The 24,129-nt window shown below is 44.8% G+C and overlaps 1 protein-coding gene across 2 annotated transcripts; it reads left to right on the top strand.

Annotated features, from left to right (window-relative positions):
- The first annotated feature begins 980 nt into the window (after positions 1 to 980).
- On the top strand, positions 981 to 12,926 carry PSMG1 (proteasome assembly chaperone 1). 2 transcript variants are annotated; one of them, XM_067739506.1, is made up of 7 exons: positions 981 to 1,169; positions 2,466 to 2,572; positions 3,536 to 3,687; positions 6,004 to 6,066; positions 8,700 to 8,898; positions 9,785 to 9,921; positions 12,718 to 12,926. In XM_067739506.1, exons 1-7 carry the CDS (start codon positions 1,033 to 1,035, stop codon positions 12,790 to 12,792), a joined length of 870 nt encoding a protein of 289 aa, XP_067595607.1. In that variant the 5' UTR covers positions 981 to 1,032; the 3' UTR covers positions 12,793 to 12,926. The 2 variants fall into 2 exon arrangements, with proteins under 2 accessions (XP_067595607.1, XP_067595608.1); XM_067739507.1 differs by lacking the exon at positions 981 to 1,169 and adding an exon at positions 1,431 to 1,454.
- The last annotated feature ends 11,203 nt before the right edge of the window (positions 12,927 to 24,129 follow it).

The following is a 24,129-nucleotide window of genomic DNA, read 5'->3' as shown; positions in this document are numbered from 1 at the left end:
GCTAAATACTGATTTTATGGAAAGGCTTGTTCCACTTCTTTAAACAAGATGTTTCTAGCAACAGATTTCTGAGATTTTTTTTTAATCTCAAGAGGCTCCCCCGACCCCAAATTAGCACTTAACTTTGTTACTATTTATTGATAGGGTTTCAGAATGTAAGCAATGCCCTCTAGTTTCAGCACAACTAAATCTAGGTGAATGGACTTTTTTTTCTGTTGGGTATTTTCATTTACACTATGGTATAGTGTCCCTTTTCTCTCCTGCTTGGATTAGTGCTCCGTTAACTTTGTCTCGATTAAATTTGAAAGATGAGAACCAATTCAAAAATTACGTACTTTGCTTATTAATGAAAGGCTATTTAAAACGAAAACAAACTTTGTATTAGAAATGGCCAAGTCTTAAAAAAGAAGCAACTATTTTTGCATTCTCATTAAGTCTTTTAGATCAGCTTGACAAGCATCAGCTTTTGAAATGTGACTTCCTATTGCCAGAGTAAAGGCTCATTTTTACAACACCGCGAAGCACTGTATTTCTTCCTGCCCTCCTCTGTCCACCGTCCCTAGGACGCGCCGGGCTGGCACCTACCTGGGGCGGTCGCGGTTTGAAGCTGGGTGCTTAATAAACCAAAGTTCACCCAGTCACTCCTAACGGAGAAGAAAACGGAAACGGATTTAACGAAGGAAAGGTAACCTGCCTGCCCTCTTCCCGGAGCGCTACAAACTGGGGCTGGGGCGGCCGAGCCCCTCCTCTGCCCGTTACCTGCTGGACGGGAGGCCCCGCCCCCTGGCTCGCCTCTCGTTTCTTGCCTCTCTAGCCCGCAGTCATCCGATCTCTCGGTGGCCCCGCAGAGCTCAGGCGGCTGAAGAATAAACGCTCCGGGCTTGCGCCGCCGCAAGGACCGGGGCGCATGCGCGGGGGTGGTGCCCTCGGGGGGGCGCGGGGCGGTGTGTGATGGTGATCAGGGGCGCTTGCGCGGGGCGCCTGCGTCGTGCTGTGGAGCCGCAGTTCGGCCGGGAGGGTGTGAGGGCGGTTATGGCAGCCACGTTCTTCGGAGAGGTGGTGAGGGCGCCGTGCCGAGCCGGGACGGAGGACGAGGAGGAGGAGGAAGAGGAGGGGAGGAGGGAGACGCCCGAAGACGGGGAGGTCCGGCAGCAACTGGCGCGGAAGAGGTGAGGTCTTGGGCGCGACGTCGCAGACCCGGCCTGGCGGGCGCAGGAGCAGACGCGCAGGCCCGGGGTCGCGGCTGCTCCGCGCTCGGCACCGGTCCTCGAGGGGCACAGGGGGTCCAGACAACTCCGGGGGCGCCGGGTAGAGGCGGCTCACGGGGCTTGCTGCAGGCTCCGTGGAGCCGTCGGATCCTCGCGTCTTTAAAGGCATTCTTTAGCTTTGATGCAGGTGGTTTTCTGCGGGCTTGTTAGGTTTTCCACCGCTGCAGGGCTGTCTTCCCGCTCCAGGTTTGTCGTGTCTTTGGTTTATGGGCATAAGACAGGTCTTTTAGAACTTTCTTCGCCGCCGCACACCTCAGTATTACGTGTCAGTAGCAGATGGATATGTCTTTTTAAAAACTGGATTATTTCCAAACACACAGACACTGGAGAAAATAGTAAAATGACACTTTAAGCCCATCCAGTCACGTAAGTTCAACAGTTATGAAGATTTTGCCACATTTACTTTATCTCCCTCCACCCCCTAGGTGGGTCCCAGTCACCGTGGCCTTTCACCGCTGCAGTTTTCCGAATGCGTCTCAACGATATAGGCATTGCCTTACGTATGCTGTCATCCTCCTTAACAATTAATAATACTTTTTGGATACTGTTTAATAGCCAGTCCGTGGTCAGATTTATGCAGTTGTCTCAGACGTGACATTTTACAGTGGGCCTCTGGAAATCAGAATCCTGGCCAGGCTTGCACCTTACATCTAGATGTTTCTTCTTTTGTGCTTCCTTTCGTTTGGAGCAGCCCCCCTCCTTTTTCACCCTGGCTGAGAGACTGATTGTCCTGCAGGCTGTCCCATGCTCTGGATTTGCCTGATTGCTTCCTCTTGGTGTCATTTATGCAGATGTGTGTCCATCACCTGCATCTCCTGTAAAGGGAAGCTCCTTCTAAGAGGCTTGGTCAGTATTTTGCTGGCACGGATGCCTCGGAGGTGGTATTTGCAGTTTCTCACTGCACACTGTGCCCAGTTGTCCCACTTTTAGGGGTTCTAAGATGGATTGATCAGTGGGTCAGCTGGACAGCTTGATCCCTCTTGTACAGTTCTCCAGGAACTTTGCAGCAAAGGGTTTTACCTGTTAGTTATCGTTGCCTGAATCCATTGTTTCCTTAGGATTATAATTATGTTCTTTACAGAATTAAAGTTTGCATTTTACTTAATACAAAATCATACTTATAGTAGCCTTTTTGTCATAGTATAGTACTGATTACATTTAAATTGCTTTCGTTTCGTCTTTCGTTTCTTGTGTTAGGGAGGTGCGGCTCCTTCGAAGACAAACAAAAACAACTTTGGAAGTTTCTCTGCTAGAAAAATATCCTTGCTCCAAGTTTATAATTGCGATAGGAAATAACGCAGTAGGTAAGTGCAAGTGCATTAGACGACACATTTTGTTGGAAGAGCAAAAGCTGAAGTTGCTTATTTATTTCCACCATAAAAGATTTCTAATGTCTGTTACTTTTTTAGAAAAAGTCGTAGCAGAGTAACTTTGTATCTGAGTGAATTCTACCGCTGCTCATGCGGCACTGTCTTTTTGATAAGCTTGAAAAATGAGATTTAGAGGAAATGTTCTTGGCTTTGGGAACTTACGAAGTCAAGGAAACACGGTTTCTAGTATACAGGTTTTCTTAGGCTTCTGGGCCTGTCGTGGCCAGACTGGGAGGGCAGCGGTGGCATGTGCAACACGGCCCCCTTGTCACAGTGGTCCTTGCATGTTTTTGAGTTAACCAGCTCCTTTAAAAACATATGGAGCACTCTAAAAATGACAATAATAATTGCTACATTTTTCAGTACTTGGTTTCTAAGATCTTCACATATATGAATTCATTTGATAGGTTAAAGCCAGAACGGTGCAGAGTGCAGCTAGAACAACGCACACACACACAAGTACAGAAACCTGTATCGTTTTAGGGGGTTCACAGATGTGGAGGAGAGCCTTGGGGAACCCCAGTGAAGATTCCTTGCCCTGTAAGGTACCCCTAGTGCTTGTAGAGGAGTACATGGTAAATAACTGCTGACTCATTTACATGAAGTTCTCCTGGCCTGAAATTTTCCACAAGGGTGTTACGGTGTGTGTCTGGTAAAGTCTGTCAGCAAACCTGTCTTCTCGATTCCTGGCTCCAGTACCACCTGTACTCAGGGTGTGGCCTTTAACTTCTTGAGGCCTCAGCGTGTTTTCCTGCAAGATGATGGTGTGCATAAGGTTGATGGTCTCAATGGCTCTTTCAGCGCTAAGATTCTCAAGTAACCTGAATATCTTTTTTATTGAATAGAAAATGCAACTTGCGGATCCAAACACTAACTTATGCGAATTGTTTTTCACAGCATTTTTGTCATCATTCATCATGAATTCAGGAGTCTGGGAAGAAGTTGGTTGTGCTAAACTCTGGAATGAATGGTGTAGGACAGTGGACACTACACACCTGTCCCCCACAGAGGCTTTTTGTGTGTTTTATCACCTAAAATCGAATCCCTCGGTATGTGGGGCCTGACTTGTATGTTTAAGTGGGGTTCCTTAGGCATCATTTATGTAGTGTTCCTTTGAATTTCATGTTCCTTTATGTCTCCTTTTGGGCTGAGGAATTCTGCCTGTAGGCAGTGTTAGTAACCACTTTTTTGTCTGGTTCTTGTTTTTTTATTTTTTAAAATTAAAAACAAATTAAAAACAAATTTTAATTAAAAAACCTTTTTTTATTGAAGCATACTTGGTCAACAGCGTCACTTTTTTGTTTATATAAATGTTAACATGGTGTGTTGGTAAACTTCTGAGGAAATTCTGAAATAACTTTTTTAGAAGCAAACCAGAAACATTAGATATTTAAACTTTGCCCACATTCAAAGAATGATTTAAGCTGGCAAAGGTAAACATGGGAAAATGCGTACCCGCTGTGGAAGCAGGGAGTTCTGCTTTGTCGCTGTATACCCACCCGGTATTCAGCCAATGCTGAGCACAGCCTAGGGGCTCAGTTAACATTGAGCGAATGGATGCTTCGTGCATTCTAAATACAATTCTGTTGACCTTAAGCTTTCATCCTCACCTGATTCATCCTGATTTTTTTTTTTTCTTCTTTTGGCCGCTCCCCTCGGCTTTCGGAATCTTAGTTCCCCAACCAGGGATCAAACCCGTGCACCCTGCAGTGGAAGTGCAGAGTCTTAACCACTGGACCGTCAGCGAATTCCTAATTCATCCCGATTTTTTAAGTTATGAAAGATAACTCTGTAGCTGATGCCTAGTGATTTCATTGGAACCGTTTGTCCTAATCCTATCCTTGGGTTCATTGAGAGAAAGGAGTGTCCTGGGCGGTTTGGGAGACAGGTCAGGCAGGTGAGGTGGCCGGGCAGGTGATGTCTGTCTCGCCACCTGCTTGTCTGACAGAGTGCCGTTCCACAGCTGCTGAGTGCTTGAACAGAGGCCAGGGGCAGGGATTCAGACAATGCAAGAAGTCAGTAATTCCATAATACTATAATGTTAGCCTTGAAAACTAAAATTTGATTTTGTAATACTTACAGTTTGTTTTTGTAATATGTTATCCAAAGTTATTAAAGTTTACATAAGGATTTTTGTAAACATCCGGTATTTATAGGAAATAAGTAATAAGGAAACTAAGCATTTTTTTTTTTAAGATTTTTTGATGTGGACCATTTTTAAAGTCTTTGTTGAATTTGTTACAACATTGCTTCTGGTTTATGTTTCTTGGTCCCGAGGCATGTGGGATCTTAGCTCCCTGACCAGGGATCGAACCTGTACTCTCTGCGTTGGAAGGCGAAGTCTTAACCACTGGACTGCCAGGGAAGTCCCAAAGCATGTTCTTTATCTGATCCTTAGTGGGAAGTTTTCCCTCTAGAATACATCTGGAGGTCAAGCAGTAGAAATTTCTGTTACTGCATTTAGTTATACCATTGATTGGTTGGGTGTCTCTTGACTATCCAGAATCTTTGTGTGTAGCTAATTCCATATCTAGTCTTTCTCTTCCCCCTGTCCCTGGGCCCTCTTTTTCCCTCTTGTGCCGCTTCTTCATTTTTTTTTTTTTTTTTTGGCCACACCACACTGCATGCGAGATCTTAGTTCCGCCCAACCAGGGATCGAACCCGTGCCCCCGAAGTGGAAGTGCAGAGTCTTAACTGCCGGATCACCAGGGAAGTCCTTGTGTTTCATTTTTTCCCACTTGTGTCATTAAGTGTTAGTGTTTCTGGCGATATTTCAATAGAAGACAAAGTTGACTTTTATGGATGCTATCATTCCACAAGCATTAATAATCCGGAATGTCATCCTTTTACAGCATTGTGCATTGCATGTTTTCACTTCAAGCACATGGTCTGGACATGGTGGCTAGAATAATATTGCCTTCCAGGCATCAGCAGTGTCCTAGGGTGCCGCTGGGCTGAGATGCTGCTGGGCTGCTGTCCTGATAGCACTTAATGTTTTTGTAACGCTTTTTGAGTTTGATCTTCACAGTGTGTGGCACCACCCACCCCCGGATGGGCAGCAGGCCTGGTGTCGTCTCTGTTTTATAGAGAGGACTCCGGTAGTACTTACTGATATTATCTTTAGAATCTCCTGTGCCGGCCATCACAGTTGCTCTGTCAATGTGCACTTTTCTCTGATACTAACTGCCAGTAGTGGCTTGATTCTTAAATTTTAAAAAGAAAAATAAGTAAGGCAGTAGCAGATTAAGCAAAACAAGTGTTATCCAGAGGTTATGTTGGGATTCACATGATATGTATATGATGACAGTGTGGGGTGTGTGTAACATTTATTTGACCTGACAGAAAACTCGGGGTTTGATTTTCAGGTTGTGCTCTGTCAATGTAGTTGCTACGTTGCTGAAGATCAGCAGTATCAGTGGCTGGAAAAGGTAAGAGAGATTCTGGGGTTGCTACTTCATCAAGGTTCCGTTTCTTTACACTTAAACCCATGTAGTCAGATGTTGAAGCGGGGTAAGTATTTGCTTTTTCCCTTAGAAATATAGTAGGAGTTTGTTACAGAATATAAAGAATAAAAGAACTCATTTGGCAAATGTGGTCAGCAATGTGCTAAAGATCGTTGGTCATAAAAACATAAGACATAGTTGGAACAAGTTACCCCCATGAAACAGAGCAGGGTTGCAGCCACGGGTGAAAATGGGCCGTGCTGACAATGCTGCCCGGAAGCGCAGGGACGGGAGGTGAGAACCTGGGTTCCTGGGGTTGGTGCTCAGCTGACACTCACACCGGGGTTTCATCCGTTTTTCGTAGCATTAGAATGGGATCAATTGAGGCTTCATTTTGTGGGAAAATTGAGCACATGGTATGTGTCCACTAAAACAAATTTTTCAGTGAAGAACTTAGCTAGAAATTTTAGAGAATAATCATTAATTTTGGTAGTTGCAGGTTATTATTTTTTAATTATTTATTTACTTATTTTTGGCTGCGTTGGGTCTTTGTTGCTGTGCACACTTTCTCTAGTTGCGGCAAGCGGGGGCTACTCTTCGTTGCGGTGCGTGGGCTTCTCATTGCGGCGGCTCCTCCTGTTGCGGAGCATGGGCTCTAGGCGCACGGACTTCAGTAGTTATGGCTCGTGGGCTCTAGAACACAGGCTCAGTAGTTGTGGCACGTGGGCTTCAGTAGTTGTGGCTCGTGGGCTCTAGAGCACAGGCTCAGTAGTTGTGGCGCACGGGCTTAGTTGCTCCGCGGCAGGTGGATCTTCCTGGACCAGGGCTCGAACCCGTGCCTCCTGCACTGGCAGGCGGATTCTTAACCACTGCGCCACCAGGGAAGTCCAGTTGGTAGTTGCAGGTTATTTTTAAATGAAATAGCCCTTTTATATACGTCTTTTCAACATTGCAACTTAAATCTTAGGCATATTTTTATGTAGGTATTACAATTAAGTTCATTAGAAATAAAAAATTTGATGTACACCTGCTTTAAACCAGATTGGCATACTTAGAAACATTTATTAAAAGTTATTCAATGCATTTTATTAAATGAGGAATTTTCTAATAAGATCTGTGAATCTTATGGTTGTATATATGATTTTATGCTGTGTACCTACGTGTATTTTCTAGAGAGAGGGTCCATAGCTTTCAGCAGATCTCAGAAGGGTGGGAAGCTGCCGTATTAATTGTATTGTCAGTTTATGTAGGGCGTTTTATTATTTTTGTACTATGGAACAGCTGTTCTCTCTCAGACTTGAAAAAATGTAGAATTATGCATTTCCAAAACAGAATTTTTTAATCAGTATTTCCCCCCCACCCGGGGATACTCTTCGGGTCCCTCTGCTGTTGGGTTCACGTCAGCTGCATAATCCTGATAATCACACACAGTCCAACAGGTGTCAAGTATTGTGGCTTCAGATGATAAGTATTTTAGGGAGGATGATAAATCAGGCCTTGTGAGTAACGTTATAGCCCTTAAATGGGACGTATCTGCTGACAAATGTATGTGGTGTTAAGTTTTGTGTTTATTTATAAAGCTACACTACAATTAAAGTCTCCTTATAAATCACTTACGGCACATAATATAAAATCTTTAGTTCCCTTGCTATTTGAAATAGCCATTTTGCTCTCTTCATAAAATATTTTCAAACAAGGTGCAATGACCTAAAATCTACTCTTTTTTTCCTTAAAAGATAGCTGCTTTTTTTATTTTCTTACATCACCAAAGATTTTAAAAGCTGGAAGGGTCCCTGGAAATCCATGAAATACCAACTTAGGTGGACATTGAGGTCTTGAGCGATTGAAACTTAGTCTACGATTGAAATAAATTTAAAAGCGAATTTAAGAATCATTTGCACTGATAAAACACTTATGAGTGCAACTTGCAAGTGATGTTCTTAGAAACATCCTTAATACAGTGTTCTTGAACCTGTTATATTAGTGAAAGGATCACTTCCTGTTGCTGATACAACACTAGTCTAAGTGGAGCGTTCTTAGAGATACCTGTGTTAGAAGAGATCTTGATCACGTCACTTTATCCAGTAAAGAATGGGTGTCATTCCCATTCACTTCTATTCAGTGTAACACTGTTCTCAACACTGATTGCAAGTAGTGATCTTAGAAACAGAACAAACTGGAACAAACCAAAAAGAATAATTTGCAGGCATCTGTGGCGGGCGGGAGAGGGCGTAAACGAACAGGTGCTCATAGTTGAGTGACTGCCTTACCTGCCATGGCATCCCTGGCTGTTAGCTGCTCTGCCTCCTTTGTTCCTGACTTCATTTAATCCAGATCACACCTCCCTCAGGTAAGTAGCCCTTAGTTCACAGGTGAGGAAGGTAACTTGGAGAAGGTTACCCAACTAGAAAGTGACAGAATTAAGATGAGACCCAGGTGAGGGCACAGCAAAGCATGGGTTTTGTTTTTCCATGGACAGTTCCACCCCTGCAAGGTGTGTGTGTGTGTATGTGTGTATATATATATGAATGGTGTAGATAAACAACTAGAGGGATGTTTCTATTCTGTCACAAAATTATATATATATATTTTTTAATTTGAAATCAATTTTGTGCTAGGTTTTTGGCTCTTGTCCAAGGAAGAATATGCAAGTAACTATTCTTACATGTCGACATGTTACTGACTATAAAACTTCAGAATCTACCAGCAGTCTTCATACTCCTTTCCTGAAAGCCCTAAAAACACAGAATTTCAGAGAGCCTCCTTGCTGTTCACTGCTAGAACAACCAAATATCGTGCATGACCTTCCTGCAGCAGGTGGTATTACAGTGCATAGCATTCACATTTTATCTTGTTATTACTTTATTCATAGTTATGAGTTGGACCAGTAGGGATCTTTTTGAGGCCGTTTGTTAATGATGATTGATGCCATTGTATTGCTGTTTGTCCTCACTAATTGCTCTAGTTGCTGGTATATTCTGTTTGGTTTGTGTCTTGAAACTTTCCAGACACACAGTTGTATGAGAGCAGCTCAGAGTTCTTGACTGTTAGCTTCCGAGTTGCCGTTTCTTTTTGGTCTTTGATAACTCATCATGCAAGCCAGTGTTAGATGTAAGTTGTTGGTGTATGAGAAGTTGGTAAAGTACGTTTTAATTGTCAGAATAGAAGCTTCAGATACTGAATTTTGGTAGTTGCTTCAATAGTTTATTTTTTATTCCTGTTACCAATTATACCCTAACATCATATCAAATTATGATTGTCACTTTTTAGTGGCTAGTATGTTATAATAGATAATTCAGTGTTATTTGTTAATAAATAAAATGTTTTTAACTTTAAATGTTAAATTTACTAGAATAAATGGCTAAATATTTTACATTGTGCATTGTATATTTATTATTTAGTTTACTTTAGTGTAGTCAGCAAAATTTTAATCTTGTGTCTTAGCTAACCCAGCTGTGTCTCAGTAGTATGTTCAGAAAATGCAAAATAAACATAATTGTAAAAGCAAGAGATAACTTAGGAAAATAAATTGGCTTTGAAAGAAAATGTGCATTATAATTGGTTCAGAATGTCAGTAAATGCTTTGATTAAAAGAGGCAACAGAGATGACTTTTTAAAAGCAGCCTTTATGAGTTAGAGGTATTTAATTTCAAAATCATATAACAGAAAACTTAAGTGATTTTTTTTTCTTGTATATTCATAGTTCTGAGTTATTGTCAAGTATGGAAAATCTCTGCAATTCTGTACTTATGTTATACTGATGTGATGAAATTAGACCTAATCACAGTTGAAGCTTTTAAGCCTGTACTTTCTTCCAGAAGCTTGAAAAGTTTGGTTAAGGTAAGGTTTTATCTCATTGACTTAATAGCTGAGTTATTATAATGAACTTAGTAACAAACATAAATGTATGGTATCAGTGTGAAACCTAAGCAGCACGTAGAGATCCTTTTTTCTCCACGTAAAGAGAAAACTGCTGGTCTGGCAGTTTGAATTTGATTGTCACATATTCTTCTAGATATACTTCTGTAACTTGGAGAATATTTTGTTCATGTTTTGTCAGGATAGATCAGGGCTTTAAATCCCAGATGTTTGTGTGGAAAGATGTTTTCACTGTTCAAGAAGTTTCTGTAACTAATTAATTTGGAAGGTGTAATTTTTGAGAAGGCATTTTTGAGCACAGTATGGATCGAATTATCGTCATGTTTATTCACTTAATTTTACATGGGACTAGATGAGATAAATCTGTTCCCTGTTCTCAGTCTGGATATATCTGTGGGCTCCTTTCCCAGAAAAATACATATGGGAACATGTATAGAAAAGTTTTGCCAGTAATTTCAGGTAGTTTAGGAACTCCAATCCTCTCCCTAAGAGATTAGCTGAAAGTCCGTGGACTCCTGGTTTAAGAACTTCTTCCTTAAAGGGAAGAGATTATAACAACATCGTTCCAAGTTGGAAGCCTTGTTTTATTCTAGAATGGCCATTGGTATTAGGGCAGCTTTTCTTGTAAGTTCTGTTGGCGTCATCTCATTTCATAGCTCTCATAAATTAGTTAGATTGTCAACTCCGTGGGAACGTTTTCCCTTTTGGTGTCCCCAGATCATCCTGAATATGATGTGTAGAAGGCCCTCAACCATTTGTTGAATTAGTAAGAGTGAAACTGTAGCTTAGTATAATTCAAGTATATCTTTCAGATGAGCTAGAGTCATGGATAATCTTTCAGACAAATTGAGTTATTTTGTATTTAGCATCTCCTTCCGAGGATATAGTGACTAATAGTGCTGCTTGCATCTGTAGTTAACCGATTGGCTCTTCCCACTTCGTTGAGAGCAGGGGCCATGGCCGTTGTGTCTCTTCTGGGCACTTTCACTGGAGCATCTTTGCCACAGACATTGTGGCTGCAAGCATGTTCACTGCAGAAATTTTCATCACATAACTAATTGTCTGAAAGGCAGTTTGCCATAAAAGATAAAATAACGAAAAATAAAAGAGGGACATTAAAAAGGACATAGTGAAACATGAGAAATGAATAACAAATTTAGAAAGATTTTATTGCAAAATACAAAATATTTGAATACATTTAAAATGTATGTAAATTTATGGCGGTACTGTGCAAATAACAGATTCTGTGGGTTGTACGTAAGCTCTTGTCTTCCAGGTTGTACATACATGTGAGCATACGTGTGCGTATGTATATATACGTATACATATATGTGCGCGTGCGCGTGTACGTGCGTGCACACACACACAGACACACAGGCTTGTTGATTTGTCTCTTCTTTCAGCATTGCACCTATTCTTTTTCGCCAAAATTTCTTCCTTCATTAAGAGAGATATCAGTTTCCAAGCCTGGGATGCATATGTGTGACCTGAGCCTCCTTATTGCCTTGTGAAACCTTTTCTGCACTGTTTGTTCTTGGCCTGTTGTCACATGTCCACTGGTGGACGTTCTAAGTAGTATGGGAAATGTGGACTCCACTCTGCACCTTCAGATCACCGAAGGATTTGTGAACTGGTGTGTTACCGTTTTCTGGTGTAGTACACGATCTGGCTTTATCCTCTCCTGTTTCACACTTCCCCTAAGTTTTGTCACCGTATTTTGTGTCAAGTCGATGTGCATAGTTGTCACGATCCCCTGTTTTAAGACGCCAGGTCTGCTCGTCACCCTGCACACCATCATGAGGGCCAAGACTTAAGTGACTTAGAGAGTCCTGTGTCAACAGAGAAACCCAGACTGTCGGCCAGTTGTTTCGTCTTTTGTAGCTGAACTGCCGTGCGGCCAGTTAGCCCCGCGGTGCGCACAGTAGAGAGGAGCTGGGGCTTCAGCAGGAGGGCCGGGCGGGTTCTGCTCGTGGTGCAGTTGGTGCTCAGGGCACAGACGCTCCAGGAGCATCTGCCCTCATTCTCAGACTTGCAAATCATCTGCCATGTGGGGTTTAAGTCAACTTCCAGTGTCTAAAAATATTCTTTGGAGAGGAAATTTAATTAACTTTTCTACAGTGGCTCTTTGAAGGGTGCTGTTTTCTTAATGACCAGATACAGTCATCCTGGCTTAGGTCATCTCTTCTGTCCTTCTCAAAGTGGTATTTGGTCAACAAAATGGAATTCTCTTGCACGCCTGCCACGTGGACCCCACGGTGCTGGGTGGTCCACAGCCTGGAGGTGGCGCAGGCGGCCGCTGTGCCAGGTGCCAGCCAGGGCGGGGGGATGGGGGCGAGGCTGACCCGAGGAGAGGCCCCACGGGGAGGGTGGCCCTCCAGCTGGACTGGAAGGGTGGGTGAGTCCTAGGGGGAGGAACGTGCAGAGGGAGGCGGCGTGAACACGAAGTTGGCAAGTTCAGGGTGCGTTTGAGGAGAGCGGTGGGGAGCGTGGTATTGGGCTGCAGACGGGCATGAGCTCAGGTGGGCCAAGCAGAGTGTTGTGTCCGTCTGAGGGCTTTAGGCTCCCGGGAGACCTGAGGTCCCGGTAGAGCTTCGGGCGGGGGGGGGACACGCTCAATGTCGTGTCTGCCGAGCGAGGAGGTGAGGGGCAGGGCCTGTCACGTTTGGTGCCCTTCTCTGCTTCTGCCTCGAGAGTGTGCCTTGCTCCTGACTGAATGCTCAGCCTCACTATATGAACGCCTTTTTTCTCTCCTTCCAGAATATTCCCCAGAGCACAGAGATACTGAAGAAATTGATGACAACAAATGAGATTCAGAGTAACATTTACACATGATTCCAAAGATTGTTTTGTAGAGTATATTACCCATCCATTCCTAGAAGGGGAGCGGCGTGCACTGTTTTGTAGGTTACTTTTTTTTCAGGGAGGTATTTTGAGGATGTTAACAGAATAAACTTATTTTAAATTCATTGTAGTTTTTGTTCCTTTTTTATGGTGGTACTGTTCACACCTGAAATAAGTCAGACGTTTTTCTTTATCCACTAGGTGGGAGTATTGTTTTATTTGAATATTTTAAGGTAATAGAGTTAAATTGTTCAAAAGCTACAGATAACGACAGGTTTTATAATATGGAAAAATATATACTTTGGTGCAAAAATTCTGTATGAAACCTGAAAGTTGATGATCTATTGGTGATTCTTATTATTTGGAAAGGTTCTATTTTATGAGTTCTTCAGTTTTGTTTTTTTTGTGTGAATAAAAATCAATTTACTCAAAGTGAAACCAAAAAATTTGTGTTTCCTCATTTTCAGTAATATCTCACAGAAGCCTCTTTACGCAGACTTTCTGGGCTCTTTTGCAGGGTTAATGTGTCGATGTCCCCAGCTCTACTGCGGTAGAGTATTACACTAGAATGTGACTAGATCGTGAGCTCCAAGGAGCCACACTGCTTCACAGACCCACAAACTAAACTGGAACCTGCATCAGTGAAGATAAATTTTAAGATGGTGGAGTGGAGAAGTGCTTCTTATGTCTTCTACCTTTCCTCCTATTTCGTTATTGAGTCATTGATATGTTATAGATTGAGACAGCTTACCCATTTCTGTCTTCTAGATTCAGTGTGTTTGTTGCTACTGGTTGGAGGTGGGCAGGGGAGACTGTCGGCTCCCCAAGTAAGCTCGGTTTCTCTCGTAGTCAAGTGCTGTGAGGCTTATGCGTAGCACACGTCAACGTGCCCGGGTGATAGAAACTGAAATATTTTACTTCTTGCAAGAATGTATGTATCCATCCGGCACTGCGTTTGTAGAGCCCTGAGGTAACACTGGGTTCTGGCCCCAGCTGGACCTGGAGTCTTTTCCTGCCCTGAGGGTTAGTGTGGAAAGTAAGGAAGATCCATCCTGGAGTGAACCTCTGTTCAGATCTCAGGGCAACCCTTACAGGCTGGTGACCTCAGGCAGATGCCTTCAAGCAGGGCAGATGCCCAGTTTCCTCATCTGTAAACTGCAGGTAAAACTAGAAATCAGGGACTTCCCTGGTGGCGCAGTGGTTAGGACTCCGTGCTCCCAATGCAGGGAGCCTGGGTTCGATCCCTGGTCAGGCAACTAGATCCCACATGCGTGCCGCAACTAAGAACTGGCACAACCAAATAAAAAAAAAAACAAAAACAAAACTAGAAATCAAAGTTTAATGAATTAATGTAAATGTGCAGTCATTGTTACTTCCCTTGAGTCTCAGGTTTTCACCTGCCTGATGAGGATTCTCTCTGCTTACATTGTTGGGTGGTTGTAAGAATAAAAATATAAAAATGCGTTTGGTGAACAGTAGAGTGGTATTTCCACACACACACACACACACACGTGTACACACATGCCAAAGATGCCGACCTCGTGGTGCAGCCAGGAGGAGGCCATTTCCTTTTCAGCACTCCTCCCACCAATCTGAGAACCACAATTCTTGGCGATGTAGAGCGGCCAGGAGTGGAGTAGTTGGAAAAGTTTCATCAGGCATGATCCTGGGAAAACCATAAAAACATACCCTGGGATGGTGGTTTCTCATTAATTTTGGTAAAGAAAGAATCACAGGCGGCCTCAGCTATCCAGGAATAAGCCTCTGCAAGAAGCAGCAGGTGGCACCTGCGGGAGATGGGTCATCCGCGCAGCAGAGGGGGCCGTAGTGAAAAGCGAGATACCAGAGACTTGGTGTAGGGTGTGCGGGTCCACAGCCCTGTGCGGGGGGCGCGGGAGGTGCTGGGGGAGACTCAGAGCTCGCGGACTTGGGAGGTCGCCTTTTCCGGGCAAACGTCGGGCTTGGGTAGGGTTCCCATTCAAAGGGGAGTAGCCGAAACAACATACGTGGGCCCCACGAAGAGAACTGGTGATGTAAAGGATAGGAAACGGCCTTAAAAATACGGAAGCGCATTCTATTGAAAACTATAGAAAACGGCTCTTTTTTAGAATTCAGGGACTTTGGATTTTTCTGAAAGAATGAGAATGTATGACATGAAGCTAGATGAAAGGAAAATTTGAGAACTGCATAGAAGATTTTGAAAGAGACAAAATTTTAACTTTAGAACTAAAATCGGTATCGTATAGAAGTGAAGGGCAGAACGAGTGCAGTCTGTCATCTGAAGTGTATATACTGTTACATGTAAATTACAGTATATCATACAGCGCCATTATGTTGCAGACCAAGCTGAAGTGGTGTCCTTAGTTGCCGAAGGACAGAAATGGAAAGATGACACAAGGTGGCACAAGATAGCTTGCCTCCAACATGTAGGTAGTGTCCTGGTGAAGGGATCAGATCAAGACAGTAATGAACGACAACAGAGATTTTTCTGAAGTGAAGAAAGACTTTGAGTCTGTAAATTAAAAGAGCCCCATCAGTGGTAAGAATGAAGACATAAAAAGCTAGATGTACCGAACCTAAAGGCCAAAGTGCCAGGCACATAAGAACAAAGTGATAACTTGTCCACTAGCTATTACTGCCTAATACTCACACTTGAACTTGGAGACTAAATGCAGCCATGATCCATTTCTTGAGTCTGCAGGTTGGATGAGTGATCCTGGTCAGCTGGTCTTGGCTCCTGTATCTGTGGTCAGGCGTCTGATGTGAGTTGACGGGGTCCTGGCTGCTCTGGGATGGCCTCAGCTGGTGTGATTTGGCTCTCTTCCATGTGTCACTCCTGTCCCCCCAGCAGACAAGCCTGGGTCAGGGCTGTCTAGGCATTTCTCATGGTGATTACAGAGCTGCAAGGGAGGGAACAGAAATTGGCAAGTGCTTCTTCAAGTTTCTGTATCAAGTTTGCTGTAATCCCCATGGTCACATCCAGACGGTATGGGGGAGGAGGGCACCACCAAAAGGTGTGGATGGGGCGGGGACGAGGGGGCGTGAGAAGTTGGGGCCGTTAATTTTGCCTGGTCTGCCCTCTGACCACAGTTACTCATGCCCACAGTTACACGTGCCCCTTGCACGTGCAAAATATGTGCATCCCAGTCCTAGGATACCCAGCGTCTCATCCAGTATCTGGCTTGAAGTCTAGAATCTTGTAACCTAGATCAGGTCTAGATGCACCTTCTACAGAAACCAACAAACTAAGAAGACAAGGTGTCTGTTCTCTACACACCCAGTGCACGGCGGTGAGACAGGGACAGGCCATCTGCAGGAAGTGCTTCCATTTGAAACGGCAAAGACTAGGACATAGACCGTAGGCGTTGGTCTGTACCAACTCTGAAATTCCGCTGGGCAAATAGTGCCCAGCTCCCCTCCCCTGGGAGTGAGAAGTGTTCCTTGACGAGGCCCAGTTTCTGTCCTCTGGCAGAGCCTCTTCAGTCTCATTCTCAGCCTTTATCTAAGGTGTCCTTTTTCATCTCATGCCTTGTCTACTCTCAAAGAAATGACCTTTGTTAGCAGCTCTGTAGCTTTCTGATTCATAGAAAGATGAGTGCCCGAAATATGACACCGTTAGAATACTGTGGGCTTTCTATGTATCTTTTTTTTTGGCTGTGCTGCACAGTTTGCGGGATCTTAGTTCCCTGACCAGGGATCGAACCCATGTCCCCTGCAGTGGAAGCGTGGAGCCCTAACCACGAATTCCCTCCATGTATATAATCATAGTTTGCTCCATGCTCCAAACATCACACTGTCAACAACTGTGAAGGGTCAGGGATTTTGCTGACTTGCAAACTTACAGGGAAGCCTGCCACAATGTCCTGGATCCTGGTATGGACTTGAGACCCTGGGATAGAGACAAAGGACTGTATTACAGCATAGCATGAAGCCTGTGCTGCTTGTTTGTATCAGTTTCACCTGCCCCCGTCAAGTCCTACAAGGATGATGCAGAACCATCCAGGTGGATACTGTGATCGCAGTGGGTCTGCGTCACCACCGAGGACCCTCAGGCTTAGGGAATCCAGATCTTTTATGATGGACAGCAAGCAAACCTGTCTTTTCTCTGTAGGAAACATTATTTCACTGGACGTTAAGCAGATTTGCCCTTTGCTCCAGGAGACACCACCTCTGTCTTCCAAGACCGTCTGCTCTACAAACAGCCTTGAAAAGATAGCATCTCTGCTCTTAACAAGTGCAGATGTGTGAGACTTCTCTCCCAATCGTATTCTCCTCGCATCTACACTGCCCCTCCAGCCACTGAGCAATCTGACCAGTAGGATTTGCTAACAGCTTGGATGGATGGAGGAGCCAGGGTGAACCCCAGGTCTGTGTTCTGAGCACCTAGTAGAGTGGGATTACATCAGCTGAGGCGGGGCTGCTTGCAGGTTAAGGAGAGAAGCCCAGTGTGGTTCTGGGTATAAATTTGAGGTGTCAGCTGGGTGTTCAGGTGGAGATGTTGAGTTGGACACAGGCTGGGGTTTGGGAGACAGGTCCCGGCTGGCGGCTAAAGATGGGAGTCATCGGCAAAGGGACCATTTAGTGCCTTGGGGCTGGGTGAGATCACCGGGCAATGTGTACAAGGGACTGAGGTTTGAGCCCCGGGGCCCTGCAGTGTCAGTGGTCAGGGAGATCCCAGGAGACCGAGAAGGGCCTCCGGTAAAGGAGGATGGAGCTGGGAGACCATGGTTTCCTGGAAGCCTGTGAAGAAGGTGCTTGAAGCAGGAAGGACTGTTACCTGGGCTTCATGCTGAAGACACATCAAGGAAACTGAGGTTGGATTTCTCTGTGTGGTGGTTGGTTGAATGAGTTACATAGTCCTTACTTTGCACAGAGATTCATAAAGGGTAGCAGATCAATAATTGTTCTGAGGTTTAGGATTTGTGGATCACGAATGTGAATGGTGGTGGTTTCTGAAGAAAAGTAAACAGCAGAACGTACACAAACGATTACTTCTAATTCTGATTTCTGTCTTTTCAATGCAATGGAGACTCATTTCTGAGTTGTAAAGTTTCGCGATCTTCATTTGGGCAGAGGAGAGGGCAGAGAGAAGGGGAAGGTGTGAGAAAGATGAAAAGAGAAAGAGCGGCCTGGAATTCTGGGTTCTTAGGGAAGTGGGACGAGTGATGCAGCTTGGATTCCCCTTTGGGACTTTCCAGATAAATCAGGGCTCAAGAACAGCTCAGATTCGGCTTGGTCGAGAGCCTCCAATAACAGGAGGAACTCAGTTTGCATGCCATGCCGCCCACGTCTGTGCAGCTCTGAGCTAATCATCCAACTTTAGAATGTCTCGGTGCTGGTAATCCATTCTGTGGTCCACCCCCTCCCATTAAATACGGCCGCCACAACCATTTTGCAATATGAACACTGTCCCCAGCTCCCCATCTCATGACCTGTTTAACAAAGCACTGCCTGACGCTGCTTAAATACACTCCATTATGGCCACAAATAGGAGCCCTGTCTCGGCATAATCTGCAAATTATATTTTATAATTTGTGAAACCCCACGGCAGTGTCGCTCTTCATTAGTGCCTCCGAAAAGCAAAGAAGGGGAGCTGAACGTCAAATCATGTTGATGACTGTTCATATGTCTGGCAAAGGCGATCCTGAGTTCCCTGCAGAGTTATCTGGGCCGTCCTGGCTTTTCCTCCAGCAGAGCCGAGACCGGGGGGTGGGAGGGGACGGTTTCCAACGAAGCCAGGTCAGTGTTGTTCCTTGTGGGAAATGATAACTTCCAGCCAGGAACATCAGACTCGCTTATTTAGAAAAACGATGAACAGAATGAACTAAACCCCCCTCTCCTTTCTCCATCCTCGGTGCCGTTTGGAGATGCGTCTACTCCCCTTCCACCTGAATTCCCTCCTAAAAAGAAGCTACTGCGATTAACCAGAGCACAGGGGACTAATGCTTGTTAAATCCTCACACTGTATGTGACGTTGCCTAGGCAGGGTTATGTTTGCCATTTCACATCATTCTTTTTGTTGCTGTTGTTGTTTTGTATGTGTGTGTGTGTCTCTTTTTTTTTTTCCCCACACCGTGCAGCATGTTCCCTGACTGGGGATCGAACCTGCACCCCCTGCACTGGAAGCACGGAGTCTTAACCACTGGACTGCCAGGGAAGTCCCTTGTTTCTTTTTTTAAAAAAATTTTATTGGAATATATTGATAGTTGATTTACAATGTTGTGTTAGTTTCAGTTGTACAGTAAAGTGATTCATATCTATATATATCTATATATCTTCTTTTTTAGATCCTTTCCATTATAGGTTATTACAAGATATTGAGTATAGTTCCCTGTGCTATACAGTAGGTCCTTGTTGGTTATCTATTTTGTATATAGTAGTGTGTATGTGTTTATCCCAACCTCCTAAGTTATCCCTCCCCTGATATCATATCACTCTTGAAACAGGCCTAGGAAGAGCCTAGTTGACAATACAAATGAGTTGAGTAGAACAGCCTCGGGCCCTGGTAAGGAGTGGATTCAATCCTGCCAACCTGCCCTGCCGGGGGCTGGGGACGCGAAGTCCTGGGGGCTGGAACCACCCAGCAGACTGGAAACCCTGCTGCCACCGGAGCCTGCGCTCCACCTTGCTGGGAGGGAAAGCGTCCAGAAGCGCCAGGCTCCCAGCCTCGGCAGCTCCATCTCAGCCACAGCTGGGGCGCTTGGACGCCGGCTGGCGGCCTCTGGCCAGGCCAGGGTGACACGGGGCAAGGCTGCCCAGTGCTGGCCTCTCCAAGCTCTGCCCGAGGGTTCCCATCACAGGTGCCTGCCTGCGGGCCACGTGCTCAGAGCTCTGGGCCTGGCTCTGCTGATGTCCCTCCCTGGTGTGAACACGGCAGTCTCTGTAGGAACCCGTTTCCTGCTGCAACAGTTTGAAAAGCGTGGGCAGTTGGCTGGGCAGACAGAGCAAGGGTCCAAGTCTCAGGTCCTAGTGGAAAGGGAATTAGAGGCCGCGTAGGCTGTGGCTCATACACTGCCAGGCTGAGGATGTCTGCAAGCGTTTAGTGAAGGGTAAGATATACCGCCAATCAGAGGCCTGGCAGCGGAACTGGGCTCTCGACGGCAAAAGGGTATTTGGAAGTCCGTCTGGTGGGCACGTCAACTCCTGAGACGAGACCGGTGGGGCCCAGCCAGGAGCGGCCGAAGTGCCAGGGTGGCCGTCCCAGGGCTTGCCTACCCTCCACCTCGAGTCTGAATCCAGACAGCATCACCCGCTAGGCCTGGCCGTAGACCTGACGGCCAGTGCCGAGTGCCAGCCGGCCTGCCAAGACCAAGCCTCTCTGCAGGCCTGGCCGCCCAGGCTGGCTTCTGGGCTCGCCCATGGAGAGGTGGGGTTTCTCTCTCTGCTCCCAGGATGCCTCCAGCTTTGAGAGGCCCCAGGAGGAGCAGATACCCCGGCTGCCCTGTCCTCGAGGTGCAGGCAAGGCCTGGGCCTCTGACCCCTGGACTCCGAGCTCCCCATGGAGGTCTTGCTCCAGTGAATGCTCTGGGTGGTGCCTGTCTCCACCGGGTCAAGCCTGGGCCTTTGACGTTTATAACAAAACAACCCGCTTTTCGGGTTGCCATGTGGCTGCCAGACTGCTGAGCATGGCCGGTGATTACTCAGAAATCCCGCGCACGTTTTCCAAAGGCTGGAGTGCTGGATTTAAACACATATTAATAACTCAGCCATCTGCTCTGTCTCTTAATATTAAAATGTGAGATGGTTCATAGATTCACATCTACACACTGTGAAACCGATATTAAACATGACTGATACCAAAATAGCTCAAAGCATATTTATTTCAAGGGAAGCGGGGAATTTACATCTGAATCCTCACATGTGCAGTGCACTTTAAAGGCATCCTGAGAAAAGGCTAAAAAGCCCTGCAGTTACGGCTGCAAGTTCACAGAAACGGTTGGACTTTAAACAGATGCAGTCTTTTTAATTTAAAAAATTTGAAATGTTATTTATAATCACAAAAGGAATTCTGCTTTTGGACTCATGATCTGGTTAGATTTTTGACTAAATCCTTTTTCTGTTTCTCTCCCCGGGATGCTGTCCTTCCATCAGCAAACGTGGTTACTTCTGCCCTGCTTTAGAACTCTCCAGGCTTCTTCCAGCCTTGCTGTTCCCTGAAGCTCCCACCCCCTCTCTTGTCCTCTGCCCTCTCGCGCTTCTGGAGCAATAGTCTGCTGACGTGCACGCCGCAGTCAGACCACCTAGCTGACCAGGTTCAGCGCCTCCTAAATACCCAGTCGCCTCTTCTTAGACGAGCCTCGTCGGAGAGAATCGGGTCTCAGGTGAGCAGAAGGCTCACCGTGTCACCACGTTGGTCTCCTTCTCAGCCTGGGCCCCTCCATTTCCCCTCCCCCACCCACATCCGCACGGACGTGGGAGCCCAGTTTTTCTTTTTTTTTGAAGTTGGCTTTTATTTTTTAAATTAATTTTTATTGGAGTATAGTTGCTTTACAATGTTGTGTTAGTTTCTGCCATACAGTAAAGTGACTCAGCTCTACGTATACATATATCCCCTCTTTTTTGGATTTCCTTCCCCTTTAAGTCACCGCAGAGCACTGAGTAATCTACTCTATACATAGTATCAATAGTGTATATATGTCAACCCCAATCTCCCAATTCATCCCACCCCTGCCCCTTTCCCCCTTGGTATCCAATGTTTGTTCGTCACACCTGTGCCTCTGTTTCTGCTTTGCAAATGAGATCATCTATACCATTTTTCTAGATTCCACATATATGATTAATATACGATATTTGTTTTTCCTCTTTCTGACTTGCTTCACTCTGTATGACAGTCTCTAGGTCCATCCACGTCTCTGCAAATGACACAAATTCATTCCTTTTTATGGCTGAGTAATATTCCGTTGTATGTATGTACCACGTCTTCTTTATCCATTCGTCTTTTGATGGACATTTAGGTTGCTTCCATGTCCTGGCTATTGTAAATAGTGCTGCAATGAATACTGGGGTGGATGTATCTTTTCAAATTAGAGTTTTCTCCGGATATACGCCCAGGAGTGGGATTGCAGGATCATATGGTAGCCCTATATTTAGTTTTTTTTTTTTTTTTTTTTTTTTTTGTGGTACGCGGGCCTCTCACCACTGCGGCCTCTCCCGCTGCGGAGCACAGGCTCCGGACGTGCAGGCTCAGCGGCCATGGCTCACAGGCCCAGCCGCTCCACGGCATGTGGGATCCTCCCAGACCGGGGCACGAACCCGTGTTCCCTGCATCAGCAGGCGGACTCTCAACCACTGCGCCACCAGGGAAGCCCCCTATATTTAGTTTTTAAAGGAACCTCCATGCTGTTCTCCATAGTGGCTGCACTGGTTTACATTCCCACCAACAGTGTATGAAGGTTCTTTTTTCTGTGGGAGCCCTTTGTTTATAAGATACACTCCAAATATCTGGTCCCCTTTCAGGCTCCTGAACGGTCTAGATCTACCTTATCTTTCTCACCTTATCACCCCCTTTCTTCAAAACTCAACTACATGCTGCCTTTTCCAAAAGCAGCCCCCAGCTGCTCAGCTGAAAGCCATCTGTTCTGCTCTTGGATGTTTGCAGAGCCCTAGGGCATGTATGACTGTCTACCTAGAAACGGGGCTGTCTGTGTGGACCTCACTGCGAGGGAAGACCTTGGAGGGTGAGGGCAGGATGCTCTGGGAGGATTTTGGAGAACTCATGGGCGGGAGCAGAGATGTCTGTGAAAGTGCAAGCGTGAGAATAGAAATATCGGAACACACTTTGTAAGTGCAGGGCAGCTTTGAAAAGGAAGAAGGTCACATGCATGTGTGTGTACTGCATGGGTCCACTTATACACAGGTATTTTCAATAAATATATTTTAAATTAAAATGTATTTTAATTTACAGATCTTTAAGTGTGGGGAAAAGTCTGTTCATCAGAGATCACAAGGTGTGGAATAAAAAGAACTAGGGTTTTTATTGAAATATAGCTACTATACAATATTTTGTTAGTTTCAGGTGTACTACATAGTGATTTGACATTTGCATACACTGTGAAATGATCACGATAAGTCTAGTAACCTTCTGTCCCCACAGAAAATTATTACAGTATTATTCACAATATTCCTTATGCTGTGTATAACATCCTCATGGCTTATTTATTTTATGTGTTTTTTCTTTTAATTTTTAATTGAAGCATGGTTGATTTACAATATTATATTAGTTTCAGGTACACAACATAGTGATTCAAAATTTATATAGATTATACTACATTTAAAGTCATTATAAAATATTGGCTATATTCCCTGTGCTGTACCATATACCCTTGTAGCTTATTTATTTTATACATAGTAGTTTGTATCTCTTACTCCCCTGCCCCTCTCTTGCCCCCCACTTCCCTCTCCCCACTGGTAACCACTAGTTTTTTCTCTATATCTGTGAGTCTGTTTCTATTTTGTTATATTCATTTGTTTGCTTTATTTTTTAGATTCCACATATAAATGATAACATACAGTATTTATCTTTCTCTATCTGACTTATTTCACTAAGCATAATACCTTCCAGGTCCATCCATGTTGTTGCAAATGGCAGAATTTCATTCTTTTTTATGGCTGAGTAATATTCCATTGTATATGGTGTGTGTGTGTGTGTGTGTGTGTGTATAAGAGTTTCCTCCAGATGTATGCCCAGGAGTGGGATTGCACTTATATATATATATATATATATATATATATAATCTATATATACACATATCTATCTATCACATCTTCTTTATCCACTCATCTGTTGATGGACACCTAGGTTGCTTCCATATCTTGGCTGTTGTAAATAATGCTGCTATGAACATTGCGGTGCATGTGTCTTTTTGAAAAAAAAATTAAAAATCTGGGCACTAAAAATATGATCCTCAGCCTTTTTTTTTTTTTTTTTTTTGCGGTACGCGGGCTGCTCACTGTTGTGGCCTCTCCCGTTGCGGAGCACAGGCTCCGGACGCGCAGGCTCAGCGGCCATGGCTCACGGGCCCAGCCGCTCCACGGCATGTGGGATCTTCCCGGACTGGGGCATGAACCCACGTCCCCTGCATCGGCAGGCAGACCCTCAACCACTGCGTCACCAGGGAAGCCCGATCCTCAGCCTTTTAATGGTCATAGCACAATTTAAAAAAAAAAAAGAGCTAGTGTTTGATTCTATCCGGACTGCTTCTGCTTCATGCCTTTGGGTGAGGCATTTATCAATTCCTTAGTTTCTGAGGATGAGAGACCAGTATTGGGATTTTCAATTGCATGGGGGATGCAAGGTAACCCATAACCCCCAAGTTGCGCAAGGGTCAA

This window comes from Pseudorca crassidens, chromosome 5 (assembly GCF_039906515.1).
Source record: "Pseudorca crassidens isolate mPseCra1 chromosome 5, mPseCra1.hap1, whole genome shotgun sequence".
NCBI classification, from domain to species: Eukaryota; Metazoa; Chordata; class Mammalia; order Artiodactyla; family Delphinidae; genus Pseudorca; species Pseudorca crassidens.
This window is presented reverse-complemented; position numbering and strand designations above follow the sequence as displayed.

Excerpts from the sequence above, each read along its gene's own strand:
- PSMG1 (XM_067739506.1), top strand. The coding sequence starts at position 1,033 with ATGGCAGCCACGTTCTTCGGAGAGGTGGTGAGGGCGCCGTGCCGAGCC. Across the intron at positions 2,573-3,535 it reads GATAGGAAATAACGCAGTAG|CATTTTTGTCATCATTCATC; the intron begins GTAAGTGCAAGT and ends TGTTTTTCACAG. Across the intron at positions 9,922-12,717 it reads GCTTGAAAAGTTTGGTTAAG|AATATTCCCCAGAGCACAGA; the intron begins GTAAGGTTTTAT and ends CTCTCCTTCCAG.